Source organism: Theropithecus gelada, chromosome 19, assembly GCF_003255815.1.
Source record: "Theropithecus gelada isolate Dixy chromosome 19, Tgel_1.0, whole genome shotgun sequence".
NCBI lineage: Eukaryota > Metazoa > Chordata > Mammalia > Primates > Cercopithecidae > Theropithecus > Theropithecus gelada.
The window spans coordinates 41,561,801-41,576,541 of record NC_037687.1 but is presented as its reverse complement, the minus strand read 5'-3'; the positions used below and the strand labels follow the sequence as shown (position 1 = coordinate 41,576,541).

At 53.5% G+C, this 14,741-nt stretch overlaps 1 protein-coding gene across 2 annotated transcripts in view; it reads left to right on the top strand.

The window, feature by feature from the left end:
* The window catches only part of RYR1 (ryanodine receptor 1), a 160,168-nt gene that overhangs the window by 73,782 nt on the left and 71,645 nt on the right, over positions 1-14,741 (top strand). For both annotated transcript variants that reach the window (XM_025369191.1, XM_025369190.1), the window contains exons 48-65: positions 452-672; positions 771-861; positions 2,116-2,256; positions 2,645-2,808; positions 2,900-2,978; positions 3,206-3,295; positions 4,008-4,148; positions 4,541-4,615; positions 4,709-4,784; positions 5,070-5,193; positions 5,798-5,913; positions 7,918-7,985; positions 8,405-8,526; positions 9,312-9,361; positions 9,824-9,884; positions 9,997-10,235; positions 13,278-13,359; positions 14,362-14,492. In XM_025369191.1, the coding sequence (XP_025224976.1) occupies positions 452-672; positions 771-861; positions 2,116-2,256; positions 2,645-2,808; positions 2,900-2,978; positions 3,206-3,295; positions 4,008-4,148; positions 4,541-4,615; positions 4,709-4,784; positions 5,070-5,193; positions 5,798-5,913; positions 7,918-7,985; positions 8,405-8,526; positions 9,312-9,361; positions 9,824-9,884; positions 9,997-10,235; positions 13,278-13,359; positions 14,362-14,492 (2,071 nt within the window). The remainder of the gene's footprint in view (positions 1-451; positions 673-770; positions 862-2,115; positions 2,257-2,644; positions 2,809-2,899; positions 2,979-3,205; positions 3,296-4,007; positions 4,149-4,540; positions 4,616-4,708; positions 4,785-5,069; positions 5,194-5,797; positions 5,914-7,917; positions 7,986-8,404; positions 8,527-9,311; positions 9,362-9,823; positions 9,885-9,996; positions 10,236-13,277; positions 13,360-14,361; positions 14,493-14,741) is intronic.

Below are 14,741 nucleotides of genomic sequence, written 5' to 3'. Positions count from 1 at the left end.
CTGAGGCAGGAGGATCACCAGAGCCCAGGAATTCGAGGCTGCAGGAAGCTATGATTGCACCACTGCACTCCAGCCTGGGCGACAGAGACCGCTGTCTCTAACAAATGGAAAAGAACGTATTACAGGAAGAAAGGTGAGGCTTAGAGAGGAGATAAGTGTGCAGACCATCCATATTTACAGAAGAGCCAAATCTGTAATGGGGTTCATTAATCTCATCGACCAGTTGTGTGTGTTTGAAATTTTGCATAGGCCGAAGTAGTAAGTGGTGGGGTGGGGACTGTGGGCGTAGGGGCATGGGCATAGGGTGGGAGGAGAGTGGTAGAGATTGAGAGAAGCAGGTTTTGGGGGAGTGATCAGAAGCTTGGATCCTTTGGCCAGAGTAGCTCAGGGCAGGTGCCAGAGCAGCCCCGGGGGTGTGCAGCGGGCCTGATGTCCTCCCTCTGCGCCCTAGGCCACTTTCAGCACCACCGAGATGGCACTGGCGCTGAACCGCTACCTGTGCCTGGCCGTGCTGCCTCTCATCACCAAGTGTGCGCCGCTCTTTGCGGGCACGGAACACCGCGCCATCATGGTGGACTCCATGCTGCACACGGTGTACCGCCTGTCCCGGGGTCGCTCGCTCACCAAGGCACAGCGCGACGTCATCGAGGACTGCCTCATGGCTCTCTGCAGGTGGGGTGGGGCGGGCCCCAGGACGGGGCGGGGGCAGGGGCGGGGCCGCAGAGCAGGCCTAGAGGGGAGGTCCCACCATCCTGTGCGCTGTCGCGCAGGTACATCCGCCCGTCGATGCTGCAGCACCTGCTGCGGCGTCTGGTGTTCGACGTGCCCATCTTAAACGAGTTTGCCAAGATGCCACTTAAGGTAAGGACAAGCGATCTTTAGCGGTTCGTTTCCAGGCCACGCCCACACTGGTTTGCTCTTCCCTCCGACTGCGGGGCTCATTTGTGTCAGCGCTGCCCAGCCCAGTTAACCTGCACTAGTTAGGACGGCGTCCCCATAGAAACCTCTTAGCATCCTTATTTGCATACTAGGATTCCCAGAACATTCACTTTGCTTCATTGATGCCTCTAGCGTTCCCTAATTAGCGTTTAATTTGCTTAACAGTGAGCCAGCCCCGCTTCAATTAGCATATATTTGCATGGAACACACCACTTTCCCTAATTAGCATGTTTATTTGCATGCCTGGACCACCAGACTTCCATGCATTCAAATGAGTGCATTTATTTGAATAAACATTACCACAGCTATTCTGAATATTTGCACACTGTCTTTCTTATTTTTTCATTTGCATGCTAATTTGCATAAAGAGCTACCCCAACTCAGATAGCTTGACTATTTTGCATAATACATCGAAATCAGCTCGTATTTCAAATTTGCATTTTAGTCAGGCACGGTGGCTCACGCCTGTAATCCCAACACTTTGGGAGGCAGAGGTGGGCAGATTACTTGAGGTCAGGCGTTCGAGACCAGCCTGGCCAACATGGTGAAACCCGGTCTCTACTAAAAATACAAAAATGAGCTGGGCGTGGTGGAGCACACCTGTAATCCCAGCTACTCTGGAGGCTGAGGCTGGAGAATTGCTTGAACCTGGGAGGCGGAGGTTGCAGCGAGCCGAGATTGTGCCATTGCATTCCAGCCTGGTCGACAGAGACTCTACCTCAAAAAAAAAAAAAAAAAACAAACTTTACATCTTGGATAGTGGAGGCCCTCCTCCCGATTACCATATATTTGCATGGGGTGCAGCTTTTGTTTCTACTTGATATGTTAATTTGCATAAGCACAGATTGCCGCATCCATATGCCCATTTACTCACTATGTACCCATGGATTAATATTAGCACGCTTATTTGTGTAAAGCAACACCAGACACAACCAGCTCTAGTTTAATGCCCATCTTAACTCTAAATTAAGAATGCTAAATTTGCATACTAAGCTGTCTAAGACCACTCCTCAAAAAACATACCATTTCTTCCCTTATTAGCATATCATTTGCATAACCCACACCTCCTTCATAATTTAAAAGCACTGGCATGCTTGTGTCTCTCTGGGCCTTCGTCTGCCTGCCATCCGCTGGTTCCCCCTTTCATTTGTGTGTCCCCCTCTTGCTCCCACCCAGCTCCTCACCAACCACTATGAGCGTTGTTGGAAGTACTACTGCCTACCCACAGGCTGGGCCAACTTCGGGGTCACCTCGGAGGAGGAGCTGCACCTCACCCGGAAACTCTTCTGGGGCATCTTTGACTCTCTGGCCCATAAGGTCTGGGCAGCAGGGAGCCCCAAAATGGCCTATGTGGAGGGTTTGGGGCCCAAAATTGGAAGTCCAGAGCGAAACCCCCCAATTTTGGGGGGTTCAAGGATAAGAGGGTTCTGCATGTTTGGATCTAGGAGGATCTATGGGTTGAGGCTTCAGCGTGGAGGTTATGGAAAAGGGGGTGGGCCTCTAGTTTGGGAGCTTGGAGAGGGTAATATGGAGATGATTTGAGCATACAGTTGGGTCTGAGATTTGAGTTTCAAGGAGAGGGACCATAATTCAGGTTTGGGGGTTCAGGGAGAAGGGTTGATTATTGCAGTGTGTGAGTTTGAGGTCCCGAGGCTCACTGAGGCTTATAGTGACCTCCTACCCCTGCTCCTCCCGGCCTTCCCAGAAATACGACCCGGAGCTTTACCGAATGGCCATGCCTTGTCTGTGTGCCATCGCTGGGGCTCTGCCCCCCGACTATGTGGACGCCTCATACTCATCTAAGGCGGAGAAAAAGGCCACAGTGGATGCTGAAGGCAACTTTGATCCCCGGCCTGTGGAAACCCTCAAGTGAGGCCTGGGGGCTGGGAGACAGAGAGGAAGATTTCAGGGGTGGAGGGAACCCCAGTCCCAACATCTGCTGACCCTATGCCCCCCACAGTGTGATCATCCCGGAGAAGCTGGACTCCTTCATTAACAAGTTTGCGGAGTATACACATGAGAAGTGGGCCTTCGACAAGGTTGGCCTCAGGGTCTTCCTATCCTAGAAACCCTCAAGACCCCAGCTTTCCCCCTGACCCGGTTCCTCCCTGAGGCCCCAGATCTCCCTGAGACCCCCCAGCCTTCCCTAAGACCCTTAGCTTTTTCTGGGATCCCCCAGGATTCTCTGTCCTCGGCTCCTCCAGGGTCCCCCCCATGTGTCCCCAACTGCTGCCTCCCCGTCACCCTGCCTCCTCTCCATCTCTAGATCCAGAACAACTGGTCCTATGGAGAGAACATAGATGAGGAGTTGAAGACCCACCCCATGCTGAGGCCCTACAAGACCTTTTCAGAGAAGGTGACCAGGCCTTAAGGCCCAGCATTGGGAGTCAAAATGAAACCCCCAAATTTGAGGGTTCAGGGCGGAGTGAGGAAGGTTCACAGGTTTGCATCCAGGTGGATCTGTGGATTAGGTCTCGTCATTCGTGGACTTTGCCTTCTCTCAAACTTGGTAGAGCGGGTAGAGAGTCTGAGAGAATGGGTTTGATTCCTTGGCTGTAGTAAGACTTCTTGGAGCCGGGCGCAGTGGCTCACGCCTGTAATCCCAGCACTTTGGGAAGCCGAGGCAGGCGGATCATGAGGTCAGGAGATGACCATCCTGGCTAACACGGTGAAACCTCGTCTCTACTAAAAATACAAAAAATTAGCTGGATGTGGTGGGGGGTGCCTGTAGTCCCAGCTACTCGGGAGGCTGAGGCAGGAGAATGGCATGAACCCCGGAGGAGAAGCTGGCAGTGAGCCAAGATCGTGCCACTGTACTCTAGGCTGGGTGACAGAGGGAGACTCCGTCTCAAAAAAAAAAAAAAAAAAAATTCTCAGAGACTCGTGTGTCTAACGGGATAAGGAGATTGGGTTTGGGAGGCTCTGTTACAGAGCAGGTAAGAGACTTGAGTTGGAATCCAGACTGGACCACTGCCTAGCCACGTGGTCAGGGTTTTCTCCTTTGGGGTCCTTCCTCCACCCCCCTCTCACTCCATTCCACCAACTCCCCACCCTCCTGTCCACCCTAGGACAAAGAGATATACCGCTGGCCCATCAAGGAGTCCCTGAAGGCCATGATTGCCTGGGAATGGACCATAGAGAAGGCCAGGGAGGGTGAGGAGGAGAAGACGGAAAAGAAAAAAACGCGGAAGATATCACAAAGTGCCCAGGTGAAGGCGGAAGATATCGCAAAATGCCCCTGGGCGGAGGGCAGGGGCACGAGGCAGGGAGGGTCTAGAACAAGGGGCGTGGCCAGGAGAGGGCGTGGCCAGACAGGGATGGGATGGAGAGGAGAGGGGCCCAGGGAGGTAGGTGGGGCCAGAGAGGGGTGCAGAAACTTGAGATCTGGGAAAGGAGAGGGCAGGGGTCTGAATAATTGCAAAGGGCAGAGGAGAGAAGGATGGGGTGGTTTAGACACAGGGCCTTAAGGAGAGGACACGGGGTCTTGAGCCAGGGGAGGGCGGAGGGAGTAGAATGGACTAGTGGGGGCCTGGGGAGGGGGCTGGCCTGGGCTTTCTGCTAGCCCATCATCCAACCTCCCATATTCCCCTTGTCCTCTTAGACCTACGATCCTCGAGAAGGCTACAACCCCCAGCCCCCCGACCTTAGCGCAGTTACCCTGTCCCGGGAGCTGCAGGTGAGAGCCCTGATCCTTTTGGGGGGACATGGGGTGTCTTTGGGGGGGCTGGCATCCTCTGAATCTACCCGTTGACTCTGCATCCACTCCCAGGCCATGGCAGAACAACTGGCGGAAAATTACCACAACACGTGGGGAAGGAAGAAGAAGCAGGAGCTGGAAGCCAAAGGTGAGGACGCCCATGCCGCCCCCAGGAGACCCCCGTGGCTTCACCGTGTGGCTTTACTGATTGCCTTCATGCCCCTGAAACTCGGTTTCTCCATCTGTAGATGGGAATAATAACAGCGTTTACCACCGTGGGGTAATGAGATGAGCACCAGCAAGCAATGTTTCCGTTATTCGTATCTTCGTCTTTATTACTATAATTACGCATGCCGGGCACTGCAGGAACCACTTCAGTGAGGGTGGCCCGGGTCTTCCCCAGAGCCCTAATTTCTGATCTTTGCCTCCCCAGGCGGTGGGACCCACCCCCTGCTGGTCCCCTACGACACGCTAACAGCCAAGGAGAAGGCACGAGATCGAGAGAAGGCCCAGGAGCTGCTGAAATTCCTGCAGATGAATGGCTACGCGGTTACAAGGCACGCGGGTTGGGACGCCCGCGGAAGAGCAGCAGGCGGAACCCACCCGGCAAAGGCTGGGAGAGGCGGGGCCAGAGAGGGGTGGAACCGAGAGGAGCGGGGCCTAGGGAGCAAAGAAGGAACCAGAGGGGAGGAGCTAAGGGAGTGGGGCCTGGACACAGAGGCGGGGCCAGATGGGGAGGAGTCCGAAATGGGTGGGGCGGGGCTTAAGGAGCAGAGGCGGAACCAGAGAGGAGAGGAGGCAGAAAAGGGCGGGGCCCAGGGAGCAGAGGCGGGGCCAGAGAGTGGAGGAGACTGAGAGGGGCGGGGACCGGTGAGTGGAGGCGGGACCAAAGAGGAGAGAAGGCTGAGAAGGGCAGGGCCTGGGGTACAGAGGTGGGGCCAAAGGGGAGGTGGCTGAGGGGGCGGGGCCTGGAAGCAGAGGCGGCGCCAGAGAGGGGAGAAGGCTAAGTGGGGTGGGGCATGGGGGGCTCAGAGTGGAGCCCCAACCTGGGGTGAAGCCAAAGCTGATACAGATATGGCCAGCAGGAGCAGAGGCGGATCTGAGAAGGGTGGGAAACTGTAGGGCCGGTGTCTGGGCTGATCCCTCTCTCCACATCTCCAGAGGCCTTAAGGACATGGAACTGGACTCATCTTCCATTGAAAAGCGGTTTGCCTTTGGCTTCCTGCAGCAGCTGCTGCGCTGGATGGACATTTCTCAGGAGTTCATTGCCCACCTGGGTAGGGAGAAATCCCCCCCTTATGCCCGCCCCACCTGCAGACACCGGTTCTGCAGACCAGACTCACCTAGGACACCCGTTCCTGCACTCAATCCGTCCTCCCCTTATCTGATGTTTATTGAGCTTCTACTATGTGCCAGACACTGTTCTAGATGCTGGGGTACAGCAGTGAAGATGACAAATGAACCCTACTTCCCTGCAACTACTCCTGTGTTGGCTTCAGGCAGTTAGCATCATAAATAACGAAATCATTTAGTGTTAGAAGGTGATCAGTGTCATGGGAAGAAGAAAACAATAGAGCCAGGTAGAGGGGATTGGGAGTGTGGAGCCAGTTGTAATTTTAAATAGGGTGTTCCGGAAAGACTTTGATGAGAAAGTGACATCTGAGGCAAGCCATGAAGGAGGTGAGGGAGGAGCTGTGTGGACCTCTGGGAGACATCTGTTCCTCACAGGCAAAGGAACAGTGAGTGCGAAGGCCCTGAGAGGTCCTTGGTGTGAGTGTCAGGATGCCCTGTAGCTGAAGCAGAGTCATCGAGGGGGGCAGAGATAAACGGGGTCACAGAGGTGACTGTGGCAGATCATGCAGGGCTTTGCTAGCTGTGATGAGGACTTTGACCTTTATCTGGAGTGAGATGGAGTTGGGGTTTGAGGGCTGAGCCAAGGATGGACGTGATCCATAATTCTGGTGTTCACGGGGTCCCTCTGGCTTGACTGGGGTGGAGACAGGAGGCAAAAAGGGTGAGAACGGCAGATTTCTGGATCCATTTTGAAAGCTGGGGTTGTTGGGATGCTCCCAATGCCTCTTCCAGGCCACTAAGAATTAGTGCAACTAAGCTAGGCCCTGCAATCCCCTCCAGTTTCCCTAGAGACCCCCTCCCCAGCATTCCCCTTGAGAGCTGCCCTCAGGAACCCCAAATTCCCTCCAGGTGAGTGGCAGAGCAGGATTCGCTGTCACGTCTTGCCTCAAAGCCTGCCTGCCTAGCTTCAGTGCTGCACATCCCCTTGACAATTCCCTTCCCTCTCTAGACCTCTGATTCCTCACCTGTGATATGAGCATATGTTCGCCATAACTAGCCATGGTTCTGTCACTTACTGACCTGGGGTCAGTTACTTCACCTCAGTTTCCTCATCTGAAAAATGGGGGCTGGGAACCAACTGCACAGACCTCCAAGTTGTAAGGAGACTGTGTGAGGATGACATGTCTCACAGTGCCAAGGCCATAGCAAGTGTTTAATAATTGGAGCCAGTATTATTATTTTAATAGAATCAGTTACGACTATCACCATTATTATTGTTTGAAATTGATTTCCATTTTAAAATTAACTCTAATTTGTTTACATTGACTTCTTGTTTCATTTGGTTCATTCATTCATTTGTTGCAGATTAACTCAGTGCCGTGTATTCAAGTTCAGAATGAAAAGTACTTGTGGTGGGTGAGGAAGGGCATGTTCCAGGACCCATTCCAGTTTGTTTTCCCCATCGTCAGCTTCAGAAAGGGTTTGATCAAGGAGTCGTCAGCTTCAGGAAGGGTTTAATCAAGAAGTTGGGGGAAAGCACTTTGGGAGGCTGAGGCGGGTGGATCACCTGAGGTCAGAAGTTTGAGACCAGCCTGGACAACATGGTGTACTTGGCTGTACTAAAAATACAAAAATTAGCTGGGTGTGGTGGTGCACACCTGTAATCCCAGCTACTTAGGAGGCTGAGTCAGGAGAATCGCTTGAACTCAGGAGGCAGAGAGTGCAGTGAGCCGAGATGGTGCCATTGCACTCCAGGCTGGGTGACAAGAGTGAAACTCCGTCTCAAAAAAAAAAAAAAAAAAAAAAGGAGGTGGGGGAATCAGATGAAAAGTAGGAAAAAGGTTTATCTCAAAGTCAACACAAATGACTTCATACCAATAATTTATTCCCCATCATTTCCCAACTCTGCTCCTAGCATCCTGCCCATCAGAACACCCTGGGTTCCCCAGCCTTGAACCCACCGTGAACCCTGTTTGCTCTCCCTACAGAGGCTGTGGTCAGCAGTGGGCGAGTGGAAAAGTCCCCACATGAGCAGGAGATTAAATTCTTTGCCAAGGTGAGAGGTGGGCTTAGAAGCTAGAGGAGGCCGGGCGCGGTGGCTCAAGCCTGTAATCCTAGCACTTTGGGAGGCCGAGGCGGGCGGATCACGAGGTCAGGAGATCGAGACCATCCTGGCTAACACGGTGAAACCCCGTCTCTACTAAAAAGTACAAAAAACTAGCCGGGCGAGGTGGCGAGCGCCTGTAGTCCCAGCTACTCGGGAGGCTGAGCCAGGAGAATGGCGTAAACCCGGGAGGCGGAGCTTGCAGTGAGCAGAGATCCGGCCACTGCACTCCAGCCTGGGTGACAGAGCGAGACTCCGTCTCAAAAAAAAAAAAAAAAAAAAAAAAAGAAGCTAGAGGAGGGCTGGGGACTCATGGGCTCTCCCCACCCCTCACCGGACGCTTTGTCTCCTCCCCACCACCCCATCTCCAGATCCTGCTCCCTTTGATCAACCAGTACTTCACCAACCACTGCCTCTATTTCTTGTCCACTCCTGCTAAAGTGCTGGGCAGTGGCGGCCACGCCTCCAACAAGGAGAAGGAAATGATCACCAGGTGGGCTGCCTGTGACCCTGGACCCAGCCCCCTGACCCCACAGTATTGTAATCCTTCGCCCGTGGAGGCTCTGTCCTGGGTGCTGGGTGTTGGGTACTGACCGTCTCCTGCAGAGGCAACTGAAGGGCTATGGTGACCAGCCATCCTAGTGTGCCCGGGACTGAAGGGCTTCCCAGAATGTGGGACTCTCAGACAACTTGGGACAAATCAATCACCCTGTCCAGGAAGGCCAACTCAAGGCCGGGCATGGTGGCTCACACCTGTAATTCTAATACTTTGGGAAGCTGAGGTGGGAAGATCAGTTGAAGCCAGGAGTTTGAGGCCAGTCTGGGTAACATACCGAGACCCCATTTCTACAAAAAATACAAAAATTAGCTGGGCGTGGTGGCACATGCCTGTAGTCCCAGCTACTCGGGAGGCTGAGGTGGGAGGATCGCTTGAACCCAGGGGCTGGAGGCTGCCGGGAGCTGGGATCGCGCCACTGCACTCCAGCCTGGGTGACAGAGCAAGACCCTGTCTCAAAAAAAATAAACAAACAAAGAATAATAAGAAAGGCCGACTTGCCTCTCACTTCCCCAGCATCCCAGTTACTGCCTATGACTTACCAGCTTGCCCATCTCTCTGCCCCTTCCTATCCCTCCTGTCTCCATCATTCGGCCCCCTCCTGGTTCCTCTCTCCTTGTCTTCTCTGTCCCTGTCTCCTCTAATTGGGTCACCCTTTCCTCGTCTCCTTGGTCTCCTCACTTGCTGTTTCTCCTGCCTTCTATCCCTTTCTCTTTCTTCAGCCTCTTCTGCAAACTTGCTGCTCTTGTCCGCCACCGAGTCTCTCTCTTTGGTAAGTGGCTCCACTCCCTTGGTCTTCCTCCCTAATCTCTCTCTTCTCCACCCTGAAGAAATAGCTCCCAGGTTCTGCCTTAATTTGAACAAGCTTTGTTGTGTTCTTCCTCTGGACCCGGAGACATGGACCGGGTATCCCGGGGGCAGGGCAGTGACTGAGACACCCTGGGCCTCCCCTCAATGGGACTCCCAGGCCAGTGGGAGAGACAGACCCATCTCCAGACAAGAACAGCCCAGTGGGGTCAGGGCTGGGCAGGAAGAAGGCCAGGAGAGTGGTCGGGCTGGGGAGGAGGGAAGTTTGGGGGCACTGTAGGAGTCCAGGCGGGGTGGGGGTGCAATAGCATTCCAACGTAGCCTGCGGGTAGCCTCAGGAAGAGAGGGGTTGGGGTGGATGTAGAGGGAGGCACTGTCCTCTGTCCTCTTAGCCATGCCATCTCCCCGGCCCGTCTTCCTCTCCCAGGGACGGATGCCCCGGCTGTGGTTAACTGTCTTCACATCCTGGCCCGCTCCCTGGATGCCAGGTAGGGCCATGGGCAGTGGCACCCACTCCCACCGTCATCGGGCCCCCACCCCAACCCCTGGTCTCCTAGACTGTCCGATTCCAGAGCTGGTGTTCCCCTGCTGCCCTTCTAGGACGGTGATGAAGTCAGGCCCTGAGATCGTGAAGGCTGGCCTCCGCTCCTTCTTCGAGAGTGCCTCGGAGGACATCGAGAAGATGGTGGAGAACCTGCGGCTGGGCAAGGTGTCACAGGCGCGCACCCAGGTGAAGGGCGTGGGCCAGAACCTCACCTACACCACCGTGGCGCTGCTGCCGGTCCTCACCACCCTCTTCCAGCACATCGCCCAGCACCAGTTCGGAGATGACGTCATCCGTAAGGGCTCTTGACCCAAGGGCAGGTTGTGGGGAGTCAGTGTGGCCAACACCACCCATCCTGGGTGCCTGTGAGAGTCCCTGGGTGTTTGAGTGTGTGGATTTCTTGCTGTAAGCAAAGCATGTGTCAGTACCTTGGCAGGTGGCAAATGAGTTAAAGAGGATGCGAGCTCAGCAGCTCTAACAAAAGACCCTAAATGGACTGGCACAGCGATTCATGCCTGTAATCCCAGCACTTTGGGAGGCTGAGGCAGGAGGAACGCTTGAGCTCAGGAGTTCAAGACCAGCCTGGACAACATAGCGAGACTCTGTCTCTACTAAAAAAACAATTTTAAAGATTAGCCAGGCATGGAGGCACACGCCTGTAATCCCAACTACTGGGGAGGCTGACGGGGGAGGATCACTTGAGTCTAACAGTTGGAGGCTACAGTGAGCTATGATCATATCACTGCACTCCAGCCTGGATAACAGCAAAATTCTGTCTCTAAAATAAATAAGGAATAAAATAGGGTCCTTGATGATAAAAAAGAGAATCTATTGATAGAGGTTAAGAAAAGTAGCACTTGGGCCGGGCGCGGTGGCTCAAGCCTGTAATCCCAGCACTTTGGGAGGCCGAGGCGGGTGGATCACAAGGTCAGGAGATCGAGACTATCCTGGCTAACATGGTGAAACCCCGTCTCTACTAAAAATACAAAAAACTAGCCGGGCGCGGTAGCGGGCGCCTGTAGTCCCAGCTACTTGGGAGGCTGAGGCGGGAGAATGGCGTGAACCCGGGGGGCGGAGCTTGCAGTGAGCCGAGATCGCGCCACTGCACTCCAGCCTGGGAGACACAGTGAGACTCCGTCTCAAAAAAAAAAAAAAAAAAAAAAAAAAGAAAAGTAGCACTTGGCTGGGCACAGTGGCTCACGCCCGTAATCCCAGCACTTTGGGAGGCCAAGGCGGACAGATCACCTGAGCTCAAGAATTCAAGACCAGTCTGGCCAACATGACAAAACCCTGTCTCTACTAAAATACAAAAATTAGCCGGGCATGGTGGTGGTTGCCTATGATCCCAGCTACTTGGGAGGCTGAGGCAGGAGAATCACTTGAACCCAGGAGGCGGAGGTTGCAGTGAGCCGAGATCGTGCCATTGCACGCCAGCCTGAGCAACAGAGCGAGACTCCATCTCAAAAAAGAAAAGAAAAGAAAAGTAGCACTTGGTAGCCAGGCTCAGTGACTCATGCCTGTAATTCCAGCACTTTGGGAGACCAAGGTAGGAAGATCACTTGAGCCCAGGATTTCAAGACCAACCTGGGCAACACAGCAAAACCCCATCTTAAAAAAAGAAGAATAGAAAAGTAGCACCTGGATAGGGTTCTTCTCCCATCCAACTTTTTATTTTGAAATTCTCGAAACATACAGGAAGGTGGAAAGAAGAAAATTGTTGGCTGGGTACGGTGGCTCATACCTGTAGTCCCAGCTACTTGGGAGGCTGAGGCACAAGAACTGCTTGAACCCAGGAGGTGGAGGTTACAGTGAGCTGAGATCGCGCCACTGCAGTCCAGCTTGGGTGATGGAGCAAGACTCCATCTCAAAACAAAAAAAAAAAAAAGAAGAAGAAAAGCCCCATCTGCTTACCCTTCACTGTGTGGGTGAAAATATTTAGTTTTTTGGTTGAACTTTTGGATGTAAGTTGCACACACCAGGATAACCTCATCCCTTAATGTTCATCAGCTGGCTTTCCTAGAATAAGAACCTTCTCAGCCGGGCGCGGTGGCTCAAGCCTGTAATCCCAGCACTTTGGGAGGCCGAGACGGGCGGATCACGAGGTCAGGAGATCGAGACCATCCTGGCTGACACGGTGAAACCCTGTCTCTACTAAAAAATACAAAAAACTAGCCGGGCGAGGTGGCGGGCGCCTGTAGTCCCAGCTACTCAGGAGGCTGAGGCAGGAGAATGGCGTGAACCCGGGAGGCGGAGCTTGCAGTGAGCTGAGATCCGGCCACTGCACTCCAGCCTGGGTGGCAGAGCGAGACTCCATCTCAAAAAAAAAAAAAAAAAAAAAAAAAGAACCTTCTCTTGTGTAACCACGATATCATTATCACACCTAACCTAACCGTATTTAAATTTCCCTCGTTACCCACAAAATGTCTTTGATTTTTTAAAAATAATTCAGAATCCAGCGGGGCGCAGTGGCTCACACCTGTAATCCGAGCACTTTGGGAGGCTGGGGCAGGCAAATCACTTAAGACCAGGAGTTTGAGACCAGCCTGGGCAACATACTGAGACCCCATCTCTAAAACTGTATTTTTTATTTTATTTTATTTTATTTTTTTAGACAGAGTCTCGCTCTGTCACCCAGGCTGGAGTGCAGTGGCACGATCTCGGCTCACTGCAACCTCTGCCTGCCGGGTTCAAGCGATTCTCCTGCCTCAGCCTCCCCAGTAGCTGGGATTACAGGTATTCACCACCACACTCAGATAATTTTTGTATTTTTAGTAGAGATGGGGTTTCACCATGTTGCCCAGGCTGGTCTCGAACTTCTGACCTCAGGTGATCTGCCCACCTCAGCCTCCAAAGTGCTGGGATTACAGGCGTGAGCCGCCGCGCTAACCCTAAAAATATATACATTTTAAATAAAATGAAAAAGATAGCCTAAAAGTGCAACAACATTGCAGGTCTGTTTGCTTTTTTCTGGAGGAAGTACCCCTCACTTTCATTATAGCGGCCCATGACTCCTCTCCACAGAAGAAACAACATCTAGCGTTTATTGAGTGCCTAATGTTTATTGAGTGCCCCGTTCTAGTGACTTTCCAAGTAGTAACTCATTTGATCCTCACAACCAACCCCGTGAGGAAGGTACTATAACTATCCCCATGTTATAGGTAGGGAAGTTGAGGCTGAGAGTTTGGTAACTTGCTCAAGTCACAAGACTACATGGCAGGCTGGCTGTAAAGCTGCTGGCTCTTCCTCACTGCATGGGCCTATTTGGAGACAGGGGAGGTGGGGTGGGGAGGGCTTGTCTTGTGAGTGCATCCCACAGCCTCGCTCCCGTCTCCCTCAGTGGACGACGTCCAGGTCTCTTGCTACCGAACGCTGTGCAGTATCTACTCCCTGGGAACCACCAAGAACATTTACGTGGAAAAGTAAGGAGAGAGAGCCATCGTTTGGGGCTGGGTGGGGCTGGAGGGGAAGGGAGGGAGCAGGAGAAGAAGACGGGGTGGGTGAAAAGCAGGGTAGGTGTTAGGAATCTTCCCGCACACGGCTGCAGCCGCAGTTCCCCACGGCGGCCGCGTGAGGGCACTCAGGGACAGGTCAGGCAAGGAGGTAGAGCCGCCAGGTCTGGGGCCGGGAAGCAGGCGCTTGAGGACCTCGCTGAGGAAGAAGGGGAGGCGCAGACCATGGGGACTGTACACAGGTGCCGCGCAACACTGGGGTCCCTGGGGAGGGCCCCTGGCAGTGGCCACGTGACCGCTCCCGAGCTGATTACTAATACAGCAAGAGCGGGGCTGAGACTGTTTCCACCAGCTCTGAAGTTATTCATACTTCAAGTGACACCGGCGGTGTGCAGTGGCTCACACCTGTGAGCACTTTGGGAGGCCGAGGAGGGAGGATCACTGGAGCTCAGGAGTTTGAGACCAACCTGGGCAACATAGTGAGACTCCATCTCTACCAAAAAAAAAATTGTTTTAATTAGCCTGGTGTGGTTGTGGTGTGGTGGCGCTGGTGCCTGTAAATCCTGCTACTCCTAAGGCTGAGATGCGAGGATCAGTTGAGCTCAGAAGTTCGAGACCAGCCTGGGCAGCATAGTGAGACTGCATCTCTACAAAAACAACTTTTTTTTTTAAACTAGCTAGACATGGTATGGTGTATGCCTGTAATCCCAGCGACTCAGGAGGCTGAGGTGGGAGGATCCCTTGAGCCCAGGAATTCGAGGTCGCAGTGAGCCAAGATCAGGTCACTGGACTGCAGCCTGAGTGACAGAGCAAGACCCTGTCTTAAAAAAAACAAAACAAGTAGCACACGTGGAAGAAAGGCAGCTCTGTCCCAAAGGGTTCTGGGAGGAGCCGTTTCTATGGAGATGGGGCTGGGACCCAGGACCCGAAAGAGGGGGACACGTGGCAGCTCAACACAGCCCCCTCTTCCAGGCTTCGGCCAGCCCTTGGGGAGTGCCTGGCCCGTCTGGCAGCAGCCATGCCGGTGGCGTTCCTGGAGCCCCAGCTGAACGAGTACAACGCCTGCTCCGTGTACACCACCAAGTCTCCCCGAGAGCGGGCCAGTAAGCTGTGTGGGGCTGAAGCAGTGCCGGGGGTCTGGGTCTCCCCAGCACAGGGCCTTGGGAAGAGCCTAATTTGGGGGTAGTGTGGCTGGGCTGGACTGTGAGCGGCTGAGGATTCCCCAGGTTGGGAGTGCCACACATTCAGGAACCCCAGAGTTTATGGTTTGGGGGCATTTCAAGGCCATTACATGGGGAGCATTAGGAGATTAATTTGATTTTTAAAATGAGAATCCATTGATAAAGTTTAAG